Source organism: Drosophila miranda, chromosome 4 (genome assembly GCF_003369915.1).
Source record: "Drosophila miranda strain MSH22 chromosome 4, D.miranda_PacBio2.1, whole genome shotgun sequence".
NCBI classification, from domain to species: Eukaryota; Metazoa; Arthropoda; class Insecta; order Diptera; family Drosophilidae; genus Drosophila; species Drosophila miranda.
In genome coordinates, this window is record NC_046677.1 from 17,093,266 (window position 1) to 17,109,409 (window position 16,144).

General features: G+C 48.9%; 4 protein-coding genes and 1 pseudogene across 4 annotated transcripts; 3 read left to right on the forward strand and 2 right to left on the reverse strand.

Moving 5' to 3' along the window:
* The first annotated feature begins 1,412 nt into the window (after window positions 1-1,412).
* LOC108162916 (collagen alpha-1(IV) chain) lies at window positions 1,413-8,859 on the forward strand. The gene is made up of 9 exons (XM_017297896.2): window positions 1,413-1,510; window positions 1,916-2,012; window positions 2,560-2,608; window positions 2,675-3,628; window positions 3,698-4,194; window positions 4,265-5,715; window positions 5,785-6,759; window positions 6,822-7,966; window positions 8,034-8,859. The coding sequence occupies exons 2-9, from the start codon at window positions 1,990-1,992 to the stop codon at window positions 8,292-8,294; spliced, it is 5,355 nt and encodes a 1,784-aa protein (XP_017153385.2). The 5' UTR covers window positions 1,413-1,510; window positions 1,916-1,989; the 3' UTR covers window positions 8,295-8,859.
* Window positions 8,860-9,993: 1,134 nt separating this feature from the next.
* Window positions 9,994-10,994, forward strand: LOC108162920. The gene has a single exon (XM_017297902.2). It carries the CDS (start codon window positions 10,381-10,383, stop codon window positions 10,975-10,977), a length of 597 nt encoding a protein of 198 aa, XP_017153391.1. The 5' UTR covers window positions 9,994-10,380; the 3' UTR covers window positions 10,978-10,994.
* Window positions 10,995-11,106: 112 nt separating this feature from the next.
* Window positions 11,107-12,787, forward strand: LOC108162919 (SPRY domain-containing SOCS box protein 3). Its single transcript, XM_017297901.2, has one exon. The coding sequence runs from the start codon at window positions 11,128-11,130 to the stop codon at window positions 12,004-12,006; it is 879 nt and encodes a 292-aa protein (XP_017153390.1). The 5' UTR covers window positions 11,107-11,127; the 3' UTR covers window positions 12,007-12,787.
* LOC108162917 (reticulocalbin-2) lies at window positions 12,649-16,098 on the reverse strand. Its single transcript, XM_017297897.2, has 4 exons — window positions 15,936-16,098; window positions 15,422-15,871; window positions 13,762-13,909; window positions 12,649-13,612 (listed from the first exon to the last, which is right to left on the reverse strand). The coding sequence occupies exons 2-4, from the start codon at window positions 15,651-15,653 to the stop codon at window positions 12,955-12,957; spliced, it is 1,038 nt and encodes a 345-aa protein (XP_017153386.1). The 5' UTR covers window positions 15,654-15,871; window positions 15,936-16,098; the 3' UTR covers window positions 12,649-12,954.
* On the reverse strand, window positions 13,931-15,235 carry LOC108162918 (annotated as a pseudogene).
* Window positions 16,099-16,144: the final 46 nt, after the last annotated feature.

Below are 16,144 nucleotides of genomic sequence, written 5' to 3' on the forward strand. Positions count from 1 at the left end.
TAGTATTTACATCGACTCAGAAACAATAGGATTTGGTTGATTGTTGTTGATTGTTTTACAAAATCGTCAATCAAGCTATAAAGTAAGTTTTTGGTAAAATTTCAGAAGACCAATCGGTTGATTAATTCATGTTCACCTGTCCGTTATAACACCTTGCCTTCGGAGAATAAAAGTTTACGAAAATCTATGTGCATATTGCATTTCGACTTTAATGACTCTACTATAATGACTTTAGATGTACCATAATTATCGATCGGCATCCGGAATGTAATAAAATGCAGCATAAAATGGAACTTAAATTAGATATTTGCCTTAGGAACGATCGGTGCACAGATTCAAAGGTCGTTGAATCCTTTTTACCTGCCATAGAAATGCTCGGGCTGCATCAGTACCTAGGGGTATTGGAATCGTAAAATAATTTACTTGGTTATTATATTATAAAATATTTAAATTTATTTTTGTATTGATTGTTTTTAATATAGGGCTTGTTCCCATTTTGTTTCGGATGATCCATGCCGATATCGTTCCAATATAGCGTAGACATAATAGCGTACCATATAAGAGTGGAGCCGACCGAGGTTGACTACAATATCTGACTACAATATGTAAAATTCCAGCTTCGAATGTAGTCAAAGGAAGAAAAATTTCTTCTCCGACACTTACAGGAGTATTATAAAGATTCGTCTACATAAAGTATACGTACAAGCATCTGCAGGGATATAATCACAATTCGCACAAATATACGTAATATTGGACGCTAATATTGGATTTTGGAAATCTTAAAACGTAGCTGTGTCCGAAAACGAGGAACAGACGATATCATTTGCCCGATCTTGGGGTGTGTGGGCTATCAGCTAATGCTAAAGCATAAGCTGGAGCCGAATAGTACCTTCCTCCAAGGGAAGTACGAGTATAGGTGAAGTAGAAGAATCGTTCCAAAGCCAATGCTTTATTGAGCAACTTAAGTCGCATATCGCCAGATGCCCCAACAACAGCAATATGAAGGGAGCATATGAAAGGGAGCAGGGGGTAAAGAGGGGGTATATTATCGCCAAGTTTCATTCATTCCAAAGCGACTATGTTAGCTGTTGGGATTAGTGTTGCTACATAGTCGTCATCCCATCCGTTCCATATGGACTCCGCCTCCCAGTCCCCCAGACACACTCACACACACAGCCGCAAAGAAATGCTCTGATCACACAGACGACACGGATAGTGTACATGAGCTATTTCGGCACAAAAAACCGAAGCGCATTCGGGTTGGAGCTCGGGCTCCGACGACTGCTTCGGCCAGACGATCGTGGCATTGCCGTTTGCTTTTGGGATCGCTTAAACTTATACTATAATTAGTCGTGTTCCGTCTTCTCGAGTAAGTAGTAGACTGGGTGGGCAGAGCTCTGGCCTGGGAGCACCAGTTGCCTGTGCGCTTTTGGTCTTGTGTGTGGTGTGCGCGGCTCGGCGCTCGGTTTAGTACGCTCCCGTCAATTCCCACAGTTAGATCGGTTTTTTAGTAAGGAAGTTTTACAAAAAATAAAAAAAGCAAGAAAATACGAACGAAGGAGCGATACCGCGATCCCAGCTGCAATAAAAGCTCGAAATATCTAAAATACAAATAAAAAAGAAACATTTTCTCTAGAGAAAAGATATTTGAAAGAAACTTGTTTAACGTCACAGTGCTTTTAAAACTGTAAAGTGCGCCTGGGCGTCAGTGAAACTCAAAGTTCCCGAATGAAAGCCATTCTAAATATTTAAATAAAATATACACCTTAGAATAATACTGTACCAAGAATATAACAAACTTTTAAAATATTTTGGACACAAATATGAAATAAAAGTTTAAAAATTAACAATTCTGAAACCATTTTGGCAAGTGCAGCAAAATATAAATGACCCACTTTTCTGGCTCATCTTTCAGGCCCAACGACGGCAACACATTTACAACTCGACGAGGACAGAGAAAATAATTGTGCAGTTTTAAGTGAATAGGGCATGATGTTGCCCTTCTGGAAGCGGTAAGTAAAAAAAAAAATTTCTTGAAAAATATCAAAAAGTATCCCAATATACCTTGAATTTACACCGAAATAAAGGGAAAAGAGACTGAAATTCTGTTAAAATTTTATTTAAACTCCAATTTTATTGTTATTAATTGTAAATAAAAAAGATTAAAATTTAGAAAGAAAAAAATTGGAAAAGTTACTTTTCCATTGATTTGATCTTGTAATGTACGCTAAAAGCTCAAGCACTAGCAGAATGTTTCAACCTTACTTACATTTTTTTTTTAATTCTGATGAGAATGCGTCTGATCAGATTTCAAAGCTCTCTTAAAAAAACCCCCTCTCTCTTGAATGAACTGATTCTCTTACGTTCCCACTCTGTCACTCAAATCACACACACACATTGATCGCTAAAAAGAGAAACCACGCAGTCACACACATAGCTAACGATTGATAAGCCTGATGGTGCTTACTATACACACATACATACGAGTGTATGTAATTTGTAACTAAATAAAAATAGATCACCTAGAAATATTAAAAAAAAAACAAAAAAATCTTGCAGGCTGCTGTACGCCGCTGTCATCGCTGGAGCGTTGGTTGGTGCAAACGCTGTAAGAGACCCTTGACCTTTGCTAATTGATGGGTATCAACAGAGCTTAACTTTCGTATCGTTGCAGCAATTCTGGAAGACCGCTGGCACCTCTGGTTCTATTCAGGACTCAGTCAGACACCAAAGCAGAGAAGACCCCCGGGACTCATTTCCCATTGATGATAGCTATGACATTGTAGACTCGGCGTCAATTCAGCGCGGCGGACAGCCACCCAAGAACTGTACAGCCGGATACGCCGGCTGTGTGCCCAAATGCATTGCCGAGAAGGGTAACCGCGGTCTGCCAGGTCCATTGGGTCCCACCGGACCCAAGGGTGTCTCGGGCTTTCCGGGTCAGGACGGACCACTGGGCGACAAAGGCCAGAAGGGTGACCCCGGACCATATGGACTGCGCGGCGACAAGGGCGAGCGTGGATCGCAGGGCATTCCCGGTCTGCCAGGCGTGGGAGGTGTTCAGGGATCGTCTGGCAATCCCGGCTTACCCGGTATCAACGGCAAGGATGGCTGTGATGGATCCGATGGTTTGCCCGGCTTGCAGGGTCTCTCGGGTATGGCAGGACCACGTGGCTTCCCGGGCAGTCCGGGTGGCAAGGGTGATAAAGGTGAACCGGCAAAGGAGAACGGAAACTACGCCAAGGGTGAGAAAGGTGAGCCCGGCTTCACAGGACGTTCAGGGTACGCAGGACCCCAAGGCAATCCTGGTGACAAAGGCGAACGTGGTGACACCGGACCGTATGGCTCCAAAGGTCTGCGTGGAGATCGTGGCATTAAGGGAGAGAAAGGCGACTCTTGCTTTGGACCTCTGATGCCAGGAAAGCAGGGAGAGAAGGGCGAGAAGGGTGATCCAGCTGTTCCTATCCCCGTCACCGGTAGTGAACGTGTGTCTGGCCCACGTGGTGATCCCGGGCAGAAAGGAGAGGTTGGACCCTATGGCGAGAAAGGTGAGCTCGGTCCCGGCGGTGAGCCTGGACAGGATGGGCAGAAGGGCGAGAAGGGCTTGCCCGGCGGCTCTGGAGATAGAGTAAGTGATAAACGGAAGAATGTAAAGGTTTGCGCTCATGCGAGTTGTACTGATCCTGCTCCATTTTAGGGTCGTCAAGGTAACTTTGGACCACCAGGACCTTCTGGACAGAAGGGAGACCGTGGTGAAACTGGTCTAAACGGCTTGCCTGGAAGTTTCGGTCAAAAGGGAGAGCCAGGTCGTCCTGGTCAATCCGGTCAGCGGGGCTTGGTCGGTCCTCCAGGACCACCAGGTGGCGGTCGCGGACAGCCAGGTGCTCCAGGACCGAAAGGACCACGCGGTTATACTGGCACGCCCGGTCCCCAGGGCTTGAACGGCGCTGATGGACAGCCAGGACCCCAGGGATACGTTGGCCAGAAGGGAGGTAGTGGCATGCCCGGCCGTCCGGGTGGCGAGGGCCCTCCGGGACAAAAGGGTGAGAAAGGTATTGGAGGACGCGTCGGACCCCAGGGCCCCGTCGGACCCATCGGCCACACTGGACCTCCAGGCCCCGAAGGTCTAAAGGGCGATGCTGGCACCCCTGGCTACGGCATTCAAGGTCCGAAAGGTGACGATGGAAATCCTGGGTAAGTCTTTGACATCGCCGACGATGCGGGTCCATGATTTACCTCTCATATTGTTTGTCCGACCCATTAGCTATCCTGGCCAGAAGGGCGGAAAGGGCGAACGAGGTTTCAAAGGAAATTCTGGTGTTCCTGGCGATTCGAAATTGGGCAGACCTGGCACGCCCGGCACCGCTGGTGCTCCCGGACAAAAGGGTGACGCTGGCCGTCCCGGTACTCCTGGCGCTAAGGGAGACATGGGCATTAAGGGAGACATTGGCGGCAAGTGTTCCTCTTGCCCACCCGGTCTGAAGGGAGATAAGGGTACGCGAGGTTTAGATGGTATTCCCGGCAATCCCGGCGTTCGAGGACCACCTGGAGAACCTGGACACCAGGGCGAACGAGGCCACGATGGAATCAACGGACAGACGGGTGCTCCAGGAGAAAAGGGAGAGGATGGTTTGACTGGTGCCCCTGGTGCCACTGGAGCTCCTGGTAAGGGAGCAATTATCAACTATAGCCAAATAAAGACCGAAAAGGGAGAAAAGGGACTGCCTGGCCTTCCCGGAGCTGCGGGTGTAAAGGGAGACCGCGGAGAAAGCGGTGTTCCTGGTCTGTCTGGAGTCAAGGGAGAAATAGGCTTTAAAGGAGACAAAGGCTACACCGGACAAGCTGGCACAGATGGTATCCCTGGAGCCCCAGGGCGCGATGGATACGATGGTGCTCCCGGTCTCAGCATTAAGGGAGAATCAGGCAGTCGCGGCATGGACGGTCTTAAGGGTGACAAGGGAACAGCCGGATACGTCGGACCGAAGGGAGAACCCGGCACATGCGAGGCCAGCGAGCTGAAGATCCCAGCAAAGGGAAATAAGGGCGACCGTGGTGCCACTGGGATGCCCGGAGTCGATGGACCAATCGGACAGAAAGGCGAGATCGGATACCGCGGTGAGAAGGGTTCAACCGGTCCTCAAGGCCCAGTTGGTCCCGTTGGCCCCCGTGGAATGACTGGACCCCGTGGCGAGAAAGGTAACATCGGACCCATCGGTGCTGCTGGCAATCCTGGAAAAGACGGTACCCGTGGCTTGCCTGGTCGTAACGGAGATCGCGGTCAAAAGGGAGAAGAGGGAATACCGATGCCTGGACCACCCGGCCCACAGGGTCGCGACGGCTTGCAAGGTCTAAAAGGAACTCGTGGCCTACCCGGACCCCAGGGTCTGCCTGGACAAGAAGGAAACGCTGGCTATCCCGGTGATAAGGGAGATGCTGGAGTACCCGGTATACCTGGTCGTGTTGGCGCTGTTGGCGAGAAGGGAGACCTCGGCCCATTGGGTCCAATTGGACAGCCCGGACCTCCTGGTATTCCTGGTATTGATGGAGTGCAAGGCCGCGACGGATCCAAAGGTGAACCCGGTAATCCTGGTTTGGTTGGTATGCCCGGCAATAAGGGCGATCGCGGAGCACCTGGCAACGACGGACCTAAAGGCTTCAACGGAATCACCGGCTCACCCGGAAAGCGTGGACCGGCTGGAATTCCCGGAATTTCAGGTAAGATTTTCCAAGCCCAAAAATTAGTTCTTTATTTAGCATCCTCTTTTGCAATTTGCTTTTTTGTAGGCATGAAGGGCGACAAAGGAGCTCGTGGCTTGACTGGAAACGACGGACCGATGGGTGGACGAGGACCCCCGGGACCACCTGGCCTGCTGGGTGTTAAGGGTGAGCCCGGACTTCTCGGTGCCCCGGGACAGAGAGGACTGGACGGCTTGAATGGTGAAAAGGGTAACCAAGGTCTGCCCGGCTATGACGGACCCCAGGGCCTTCCTGGAGATGCATCCGAAAAGGGACAGAAGGGTGAACCTGGCCTGTCTGGACTGCGCGGTGATCCTGGAGTATCCGGTGAGCCTGGACTGCCTGGAGAAAAGGGATTGCCCGGTATGGCTGTATACGGACGACCTGGACCCCAAGGAGAAAAGGGTGACACTGGACGTAGTGGCGCGGACGGCATAAATGGATTAAATGGAGAGAAGGGTGACATCGGCTTGCCTGGCTTATCTGGAAGGAATGGCGAAAAGGGATCCGTTGGCCTTCCTGGCATTCCCGGAGCTCCCGGAATTGATGGTCAGCCTGGACTTCAGGGTGCTCCCGGACCAGTCGGCTATCCCGGCGCCCAAGGATACAAGGGACAGGCTGGCCTGCCCGGTCTATCCGGCATCAAGGGTGACACTGGCCCCATTGGTCCTCAGGGCTACATTGGAAACGCTGGCATCAAGGGCGAGAGAGGTCCACGTGGTCAGCCTGGCCTCCCAGCTACTGTCAATGTCGATATGCTCCGAGGCGAGAAAGGCTCTGTGGGAGAGCGCGGCCTGACCGGAGAAAAGGGAGATCAGGGAGAGAGAGGAGAGCAAGGTCTGGCTGGATATCCAGGAGTAAAGGGAGACCAGGGACTGGAAGGTCCCCGTGGCTTGAATGGACTGAACGGAGCCCCTGGACTGAAGGGAGATGCGGGTCTTGTAGGTGAGCCTGGTTACCCTGGACCCGTTGTCAAGGGTGAGAAGGGTCTGCCCGGGCGCGCCGGAAAGTACGGACGTGAAGGTGAGTTCTCCCGACCATAAGTTCGAATCGAATAACAACTAACCCATAATCATTTCATATAGGCCTTCCCGGAGCACCTGGCATCAAGGGCGAGCGTGGTTTGCCTGGCCTGGCCGGTACACCCGGCTTAGTAGGTCTGCCCGGACCCATTGGACCCGCAGGCGACAAGGGAGAGCGTGGTCTGGCTGGTACACCTGGTCAGCCCGGACTCGACGGATTGAGTGGCGCTCCAGGTCTTAAGGGCGACCAAGGCTATCCCGGACCTAAGGGAGATCGTGGATTGGCTGGCTTTGAAGGACAGAAGGGTGATAAGGGTGACCAGGGACACGCCGGCCTGCCCGGTCTGGCTGGATTAGCTGGTGCCAAGGGCGACACTGGATATCCCGGCTTAGACGGACCAGAAGGACTACAGGGCTCCCCAGGTGAGAAGGGCTTCACCGGACCCAAAGGACGCGACGGCCGCGACGGAATTCCAGGTCTGCAAGGACAAAAGGGTGAACCCGGCATGGTGCCGCCGCCAGGGCCCAAGGGCGAACCTGGCAAGCCTGGGCGTGAAGGTCAAAAGGGCGAACCAGGCCAGCCCGGTGCCCGTGGCCTGACCGGAATCCAAGGACAGCGTGGAGAAAAGGGTGATCGCGGTCTGATCGGTCCAAGCGGAGCCATCGGACGTCCCGGACCTAAGGGCGACCGTGGAGAGCAAGGTCTGGTTGGACGAGAGGGTGCCGTCGGCGCCATGGGTCTGAAGGGTGATGCAGGTCTAGCCTGTAGTGGCGCCCAGGACTACCTCACCGGCATTCTTGTGACACGCCACAGTCAGAACGACCAAGTGCCGCAATGCGCTGCGGGTCACTCGCAGCTCTGGACTGGTTATTCTCTACTCTACGTGGATGGCAATGACTACGCCCACAACCAAGATCTCGGGTCCCCGGGCTCCTGTGTGCAACGCTTCTCTACTCTACCGGTACTGTCCTGTGGACAGAACAATATCTGCAACTACGCGTCGCGCAATGATAAGACCTTCTGGCTATCAACATCGGCCCCCATTCCCATGATGCCGGTGGAGAACTACGAGATTAGCAAATACATCTCGCGCTGTGTGGTCTGCGAGGCGCCTGCCAACGTCATTGCCATGCACAGCCAGTCTCTTGAAATACCCGAATGCCCCTCAGGTTGGGAGGGTCTCTGGATTGGCTACAGTTTCCTCATGGTGAGTACTCAGCCCATTCAGAAGCGGAATCGGAAGCTTGATTTCATATATTTTATTTTCCCCACAGCACACGGCCGTGGGCAATGGAGGCGGTGGCCAGGCTCTGCAATCGCCTGGCTCGTGCCTAGAGGACTTCCGTGCAACACCGTTCATCGAGTGCAACGGCGCCAAGGGCACCTGCCACTTCTACGAGACAATGACCAGCTTCTGGATGGTCACTCTGGAGTCGAACGACCAGTTTGAGAAGCCCCAGCAGCAGACGATCAAGTCTGGCAACCTGCTGTCCCGCGTCTCCAGGTGTCAAGTCTGTATGAAGAACTCGTCGTAGGCCGTCGTGGGGCCCTGCCCCACTTGCCTCCACACAGACACAAGCACAGCATAAGTTTAATCTAATGTTAAAGCCCCTAAATATACCAACGAACAGTGCACACACCACACACAGAACAGGAGACACACTCTCAGACGAACCAACACTGCTACCAATTCCTTAAACTAACCAAATCGAAGCGACAGGCCCCGTCTAAGTGCTAGAACGGACCTGGACCAAATGCCATTTTTGTATCTGCCATTTAATGTTCTAAACAAATGTAAACTGCTTCTTAGTTACGTGTAAGTTAAGTAAATCAAAACAAATAAATAAACTAGCCTCGGTCGTATGTCCAAAACCACCTACATACATATCTATCTACACCTAAGTAGAGAGAGTGCTGCATGTTCCATTTTGATTAAATGCGAAAGAATGCATATGGGGACAATGAAAACATATCGAATGGTTGACAAGACATAGGACCTCCTCCACTACATATATGCTATACAAAACTGCTATTTTTTCGCCAATCATTTATGTTTATGAAACAAAAAAATGGTAAAATAAAGAAAATTTATAAATACGATATACATGATTTAGATAGTTTGAAAATCTGAGAAAAAGGAATGTCTGAACCATGATAAGCGATCGTCTATCTTATTTCTAAGCATACTAATCCCTCACTTATATTGCCATCTAACTTTAAAGTCAACCAGATTTTAACAATTTTACACCAAACATTATCCAAATCTGGTTATTCTTTTATGTCAAGGCTTTGCTGCCATAGAAGCAGGTAAACCTTTATCACGTCTCAGAGATATTCCTCTTCTAATAAAACATAACTGAAAATACTTTGGTAATAAATTACTAGAAGTATAATTTGTGGAAAATTTGCATGGCGAGGATTGGATAACATGGTATAACATACAATAACGTTTCTGAAGTCGAAAAATATTATTATATTATTTTATCACACGTATACATTTTTCATATTTGTTCAATGCTTCACAAATGATTATGGTTACATCTTTCATCTTTCTATAGTTTGATCCTTTCTATTCAAAGAATAGAAGGGTAAATATTGTTCGTGTAAATGTTCATTGATCAGCGTGAACATAGTCTTCTTTCATGAAGGAAAACATGTTTTTACAGACTTAAAAATAATTTGATTAAAACGGATCACTGTACGATTATCGTATATCTGCAGATGAAAATATAATTGTATTGGATGTTGAACTTCTAAGCTAAATTAAATCGTTGAAGATGTCAACTTCAATAAATCAAAAAATCTCAATGGCGCTCCAGATTTGCATCTGTAACTTTCAGTTTTAGAGCAAGTATTTTTTTACATTTTTTAGTTTAAGTGATATAACACAATATGCTTCTTAACAGTAAGGTGGTGCAGATATTTTTTTTTAAACAAGGGTTCAGACAGTCAGATTTTTTGGTGGAAATTATTTTCCCTCTTTAAGTAAGCCCAGGGAGAGCAACCAAAATCTCACCACTTGCCGCCTCCAGAAGCCAGGCACTTGTGCGCATGCCCCTGGCTGAGAGCCCGAACGCGTGGGGGTTTGGGTAGCTGTGGGGTGGTTGGGGTTGGATGGGGGTGGAGGGTTATGAAGCGCCAGAGGGGTGGCATACGATACCATATGATAATGATATGCAGACACATATATTCCAATTGGTGGTTGGAAGAGTTTCCTTCCAGCTGTGGCCGCACGAAAATAGGGGTAGGCTTTCTGGGTTCGAATTGGAAAATTAAACGGCACACATCAGTCGTCGGTGGGAGTTCGAATACATACGTCAGCAGATAAGACGTGCTCAGTCGCACGAGTGGGACTGAAAAATGTATACCCAAAAGGAAAAACTGGAGAAGTAGGGAAAAATGTAATCCATTGCAGGTTTTACAAAAACTCTGAGAAACCCCAAAAGAGAAAGGTGCCAGTGCCAGTGCCAGTAACAATAACAGTGCCAGCCGGAAGCCCCGAACAAAGGCAACCCACTTACAACACGAGTAAGTGGAACCTAGTGGAAGCAGCGGCAGCAACCCCCAAAACAGACAGAAGGAACAACCCCCCAAAACCCCAACTCCAACTACAACCGCTATATGATTATCGTGCTGTTGTTGCTGTTCCAATCGCTCTGCCTCTACTGCCAACGTCTGGTGCTGCACATCCACGATCGATGTTTCCCCCGCAACGTACGCCTCTTGCAGGAGGTGGCCGAAACGGTCGGCGATCGTAAAGCCCAACAGCATCTGGAGCAGCAGGAGCTGGAGCAGACCAAGCGCCGCCAGAAGCGCCGCATCCTCGAGCCCATCCTCCCCCTTGGAGCTGGCGTTAACTCCGAAGCCTGTCGCTTCTGTGCCCACAGCCCACAGGGCTACTGCCGTCATCACTTCCACCTTCAGGAGCTGCAGCTCCACCAGCAGCGGCACTCGTCCCGAATTGGCGGCGACCAGGACTACAAGCAGCTGCGTCGCATCAAGCGCGAGCTAAAGCGGAGTCTAGGACAAAGGCAGCCACAGCTGAGGAGCTATCGACCACTGCTGTCCGGCAGTCCCAGCTGCAGCTCCCTAAGCAGTGGCTACGGTTCGATCAGCACCTGCAGTACCTACGCCGACGAGGAGGAGGAGGCGGAGGAGGAGGAGCAACACGACGAGTCAGTCGAAGTGCCAGGTAACCTGGTAACTACTCACTTGTAGCCCTCTCCAGCATATCTTGGGAAAAGTAAAAGCCACTCCATCCCATTCAAAAGCCGTTTAACAGAAGGCCTTTTGAAAGTCCTCAGACATTTATAACATTCAAGTGGCTTGATTTTCTATTGTCGTTTCAAAAATTGAAGTAGTTACAAAATGTCGGACGTGGAGATTGAACAGCAACCGGATCCGGCGCACTTGGCTGTGGTGATGACGCCTCGACGACGCCGTCACAGTGGACGACGTGGAATCGGGCCCACATCCCAAGATGCCAAAGTGTCAAAGACACCGACATCCGCATCGCCCTCGCGAAGCTGTCCGCTGGCACACGGCACTAAAGACAATTGGACCTGGAGCAATCGCAATCGCTCCAATGAGGTGGTGCTAAGCGGCCCCAATTTTCGCACTGTTCACTTTCATCCCAACTGGAGCAAGGGCACCGCCGGAGTCCAGGGCAAGCGGCCACTCAACAATGGCCGCTTTTACTGGGAGCTGCATGTGTCGCAGAGGGTCTTCGGGACCTCGATAATGTTTGGGATTGGCACCCGGTCGGCTCGGCTACATGCCAATGCCTTCCGCAATATGCTGGGAGAGAACGAGCACGGATGGGGACTCTCACACAAGGGCGTGCTCTGGCACAACGGCGTGGCCCTACTGTATACGAAGCGTTTCCGCGAGAATCATTCCACCCAGATTGGTGTGCTTTTCGACGGAATTGAGGGCACGCTGACTTACTATAAGGATGGAAAGTGTCTGGGGGTGGCCTTCAGGGGATTGGATAAGATTGAGGAACCTCTCTATCCCATCGTATGCTCGACAGCCGCCAAAACGGAGATGACTCTAAAGAGTGCTCGGCGTGAGTTTGTCAATCTCCAGGATCGTTGTCGGGCCGTGATTATGCGGCGAGTCCGAAGCTCCTCTCAACTGGAGAAGCTCAAGCTTCCGCTGCCGATCCGTGCCTACTTGAGTGAAGTCATTGATGACAAAGAGCCGCTGCGTCAGGTCGACAACTATGATATACTATGTGATTTCTAAAGTTTGGAACATCTGAACCGCATCTCCCAATAATCCGCATCTCTATTATAACCGTTGGATTTTGGAAGGAGAGAAGTGGAACAGTCCTAAACCATACCAAATAATATCTAAGCTGCGACCCGTGAAACTGTTGTTGTGCCATCAAGTGGGTCTGAAAAGAAACAAGAGGGAAAACGTTTCTAGGAAATATTGTACATTTTCAAGTAATTCTAAATTGTATTTTACGTTTTGCTATAATCCTTTCTTGGTTTTGTTTATATCTTTCTGTTGAGATTTCTAGCTAAAATGTGGGGAAATAGGCCAAATTCGGTGCAATATTTGTGATATAAGGAATGGAGGAATAACATGAATATTCAATTTGTATTTGTGGATCAAACTGCATAAAGCTATCCGCAAAATAAGATAAAGTCATAGGTCATAGAGCTAAGCATATTTTTTGGTACAGACGAGTGTGAAATCTAGTCAAAGGAACACGTTGCTAACCTAACTTTGTGTTAATGGCCAGCAAATATTCATAAGTAACATAATCTATCGATTGAAAAACTCAATTCTAGTCATACAAGCAGAATTAAACGATGTTTCCCTTGATCTAACAACATTTATGGCACTTGTAAATGTATTATACAGCTTTGGTCACATAAATATTTTAGTAAAAATGATTTATTACATTATTCTTATTATGATTATTGTAGATTTGGTGTCTGTATAAATTACTACACATAATTTAATTGGTATTCATAGATGGCAAGCAAGACATGTACATGAAATTCGTAAAAAAAAACGCTCAAAACTAATTAGTTATATTGATTTTTGCGTCATTTGGGGGAAACTTGGATTTACATGAATAAAACATACATTTCCTAACTTTACAAATGGGAAGTACACAAGTGTAGAATGCTCTACACAGTTTCAATATCTGTCTAAAGCAGAGTTCATTCGTTATACATATTATAGCTCATCGGCCAAGTGATTTATGTTTTGCAGGTGGTCTCCATAATCGGTAGCCTCGCTGCCCACAAAAGTCTCATAGTTGTTGAGAATCTCCAGATAGGAGAGACGATCGTCGTGATCCTCGTCGGTAGAGACAAACAGATGGTCGACCTCATCGCTAGCAATGGCAGTATTGCTGGGCACTATCCAGGAGAGCACTTCATTTCCCGTGAGCACACCGTCCCCGTTGATATCGTGATCCTTGTCGAAGCGCTCCTTCTCTGTTAGCAGCCATTCCTTGTCGTGATGTGAGGCAGCCTCACCCACAAACTCCTGGAAATTAATCTTGCCATCGTGATTCAAGTCCTTGTCCTGCATGGTATGCTCCAGGAGTATGGGCAGCATCTGGGGATGTTCCTCGGGATTGTGGAAGTACACAAACTCCTCAAGACTCAGGACGCCGTCCTTGTTTATATCAGCTGCATTAAACATCTCCTTATCCTGCTTGATCATTTTCTGCTCCTCTTCGTAATTGTCAAAGTCGATTGTCTCTTTCTTGAAATTCTCATCTTCCATGGAATAGGTGTCCTGTAAGTACTCTTTCCATGTGATTCTCTCATCCGTTTCCTGGTCGATTTCGTCAAAGCGATCAGCTGCCTCTTCTTCGGACAGCTTTCTGTAATATTAGGATTAGTTTTAACAACGACAATTTGACACACATTTGCTTTCATTTGTTAGTTTGGCGAGCAGAAGCAGTCACTAGCCGATAAGGGTTAGCAGCTTGGCGACACTGATTGGGGGTATTAATCAACAGACAACACTCACTTAAAAGACCTTAATATCCATGCTTTTAGTTCATGCCGGTCAACAAACTCGTCCTTGTTGAGATCCATTAGTTTAACCAGCACCAGCAGGCGCCGTTTCGACTCCTCCGGCGACAGCGTGTCGAATTCCTGCGCCTCTTTCGTATTGCCTGGTATAAGTAAATTAATACTTTATTTCAGATATCAACAGATTGCATTGCTTACGACACACAGAGCGCAGATCTGGCTAATCTTTGGACACGCTAAGCGTTGCACACTTTTCCAACTTAAAAAGAAAGATTTGCTAAAAGGGAGTATGCCAATCCGGTGGTTTGGACACAAGATACAAAGGCGCTAATGAAGTACACAATCAAGGGAATTCGTGGGATGGATGGATGTATTCTGGTTCCTAGGCGTTGGCAAAGTCAATGCCCTTCTGGATGTTCTTCTTCATCTCGGGGATGGCGGCCTCCAGCAGCTTCTTCTCGTAGTGATTGAGCTTAGGCAGACCCAGGTTCTCTTTCAGACCTGACTTGCCCAGCACCAGAGGGGTGGAGAAGAAGGTGGCCTCCGTGATGGTCGACTGCACATAGGAGCACTCGATAACGTTCTTCTCGCCGTTGAGGCCCTTCAGCAGGGATCCAGCAAAACGGGCACCGGCATAGGCCATCGAGAGGGTGGCTGAACCGGCTCCAGCCTTGGCTTTGACCACCTCAGTGCCGGCCTCCTGGATGCGCACCGTTAGCTTCTCGATGACATCCTGGCTGCTCTTGAACAGAGGCTGGCTCTGGGACAGCACGGGCAGAATGGTCACACCCGAGTGGCCGCCGATCACGGGGATCTGCACTGTCTGTGGATCAACATTCAGGGCATGGCCGATGAAGGCGCGGGCACGCACCACATCCAGGGTGGAGACACCGAACAGACGACTGGGATCGTAGACACTAGCCTTCTTAAGGATCTCGGCAGCGATTGGCACGCAGGTGTTCACGGGATTCGTGATGATGGCTATCAGGGCCTTGGGGCAGTTCTTGGCAATGGAGCTGGCAATGTCCTTGATGATGCCGGCGTTCACGTTGAACAGATCATCGCGGGTCATGCCCGGTTTGCGGGAACTCCAGCGGGAATGACAACCACATCGGAGCCCTTCAGGGATTCGCCCAGCTGTTCGGCGCCCATGAATCCGACAGTCTTGCTCTTGGTGTCAATATGGGACAGATCGGCGGCCACACCGGGTGTGTGCACAATGTCGTACAGAGACAGATCCGTGACCAGGGGATTCTGCTTAAGCAACAACGACAGAGGCTGGCCAATGCCGCCGGAGGCACCACAGACGGTCACTTTGAAGTTGTTCTGCTGGCTGACCGAGAAGTTGCGCATTCCCTGGAGGGCCAATTGCCTGGTTACTTGCTTCAACATTTTCGGATGATTTTTTTATGAATAAATATTAAACAATCAAATTAGCAACACCACCAGCGAAATACCAAGAGCCAATGCCGCCAATTAATACTTTAGTCTAAGCGTGAAGGGCGGAACGGCATGTGCACGTGTACAAAGTAGAAACACAGATCTTTGTCTGACGTGTTTCTGTCAGAATACCGAGTTTATGGATTTCGATGAGAAATTCACACAAATAAACAAATCGAGGGAAAGAAACGGGCTATTTAGAAGAAGTGACTCACCAATGATGGCCTCGTGGTCGAACTCCACATTATGCTCGCCATCCTCGCCATGATGGTGAGCATCCCTCGGGGCATAGATTCCATCCTTTACCCGCTCCTTACTCAAGTGATTCTCGTGTGCCGAATGCTTATGCGTGGCAACGGCTCCGAAGGCGGGCATTGGGCCGACAGCAGCGAACACGGCCACTGTGCACAGCACCAGCGGGAACGTGGGCATATTATTTCTTGGCATATTAATTGATTATGCCGAACGGTGTACTCTCTGTTCTGTTCGCTTTGTTTCTTTTTTTGGCAGCGCAGCTTCTTGAAACCTCACACACGCACAGTCAAATACAAACACATATGGGCTATGGGACTGGGGCCACTTGTGGTCTCTTCGACTCCCGGCGGCTACAGAGCGCACACGTAATAGCAGAATACTGAATGAACTCTATTCACCTTTAGCTCTGGCTGAAATATGCAAATGCCATGTCTAACCATTCCTGCTGAAATTATTTCGAGTTGAAATTCTTACCCAGAACAGCGACAGCTGCTTTCTGCAATTTTCGTTCCTTTATTACGCTCAACTTCGCATTTTTGGGTTTGGGATGGCCTTAAGTAAATAGATTCGTTATGTATTCAACTAATTATTATTATTATTTTTTCAAACAATTTCCGTTTATTTATTTACGCAGAAAAAGGGGTAGTAGCAGTGTGACCGTGGATTTATCCGACCCTCAGAAA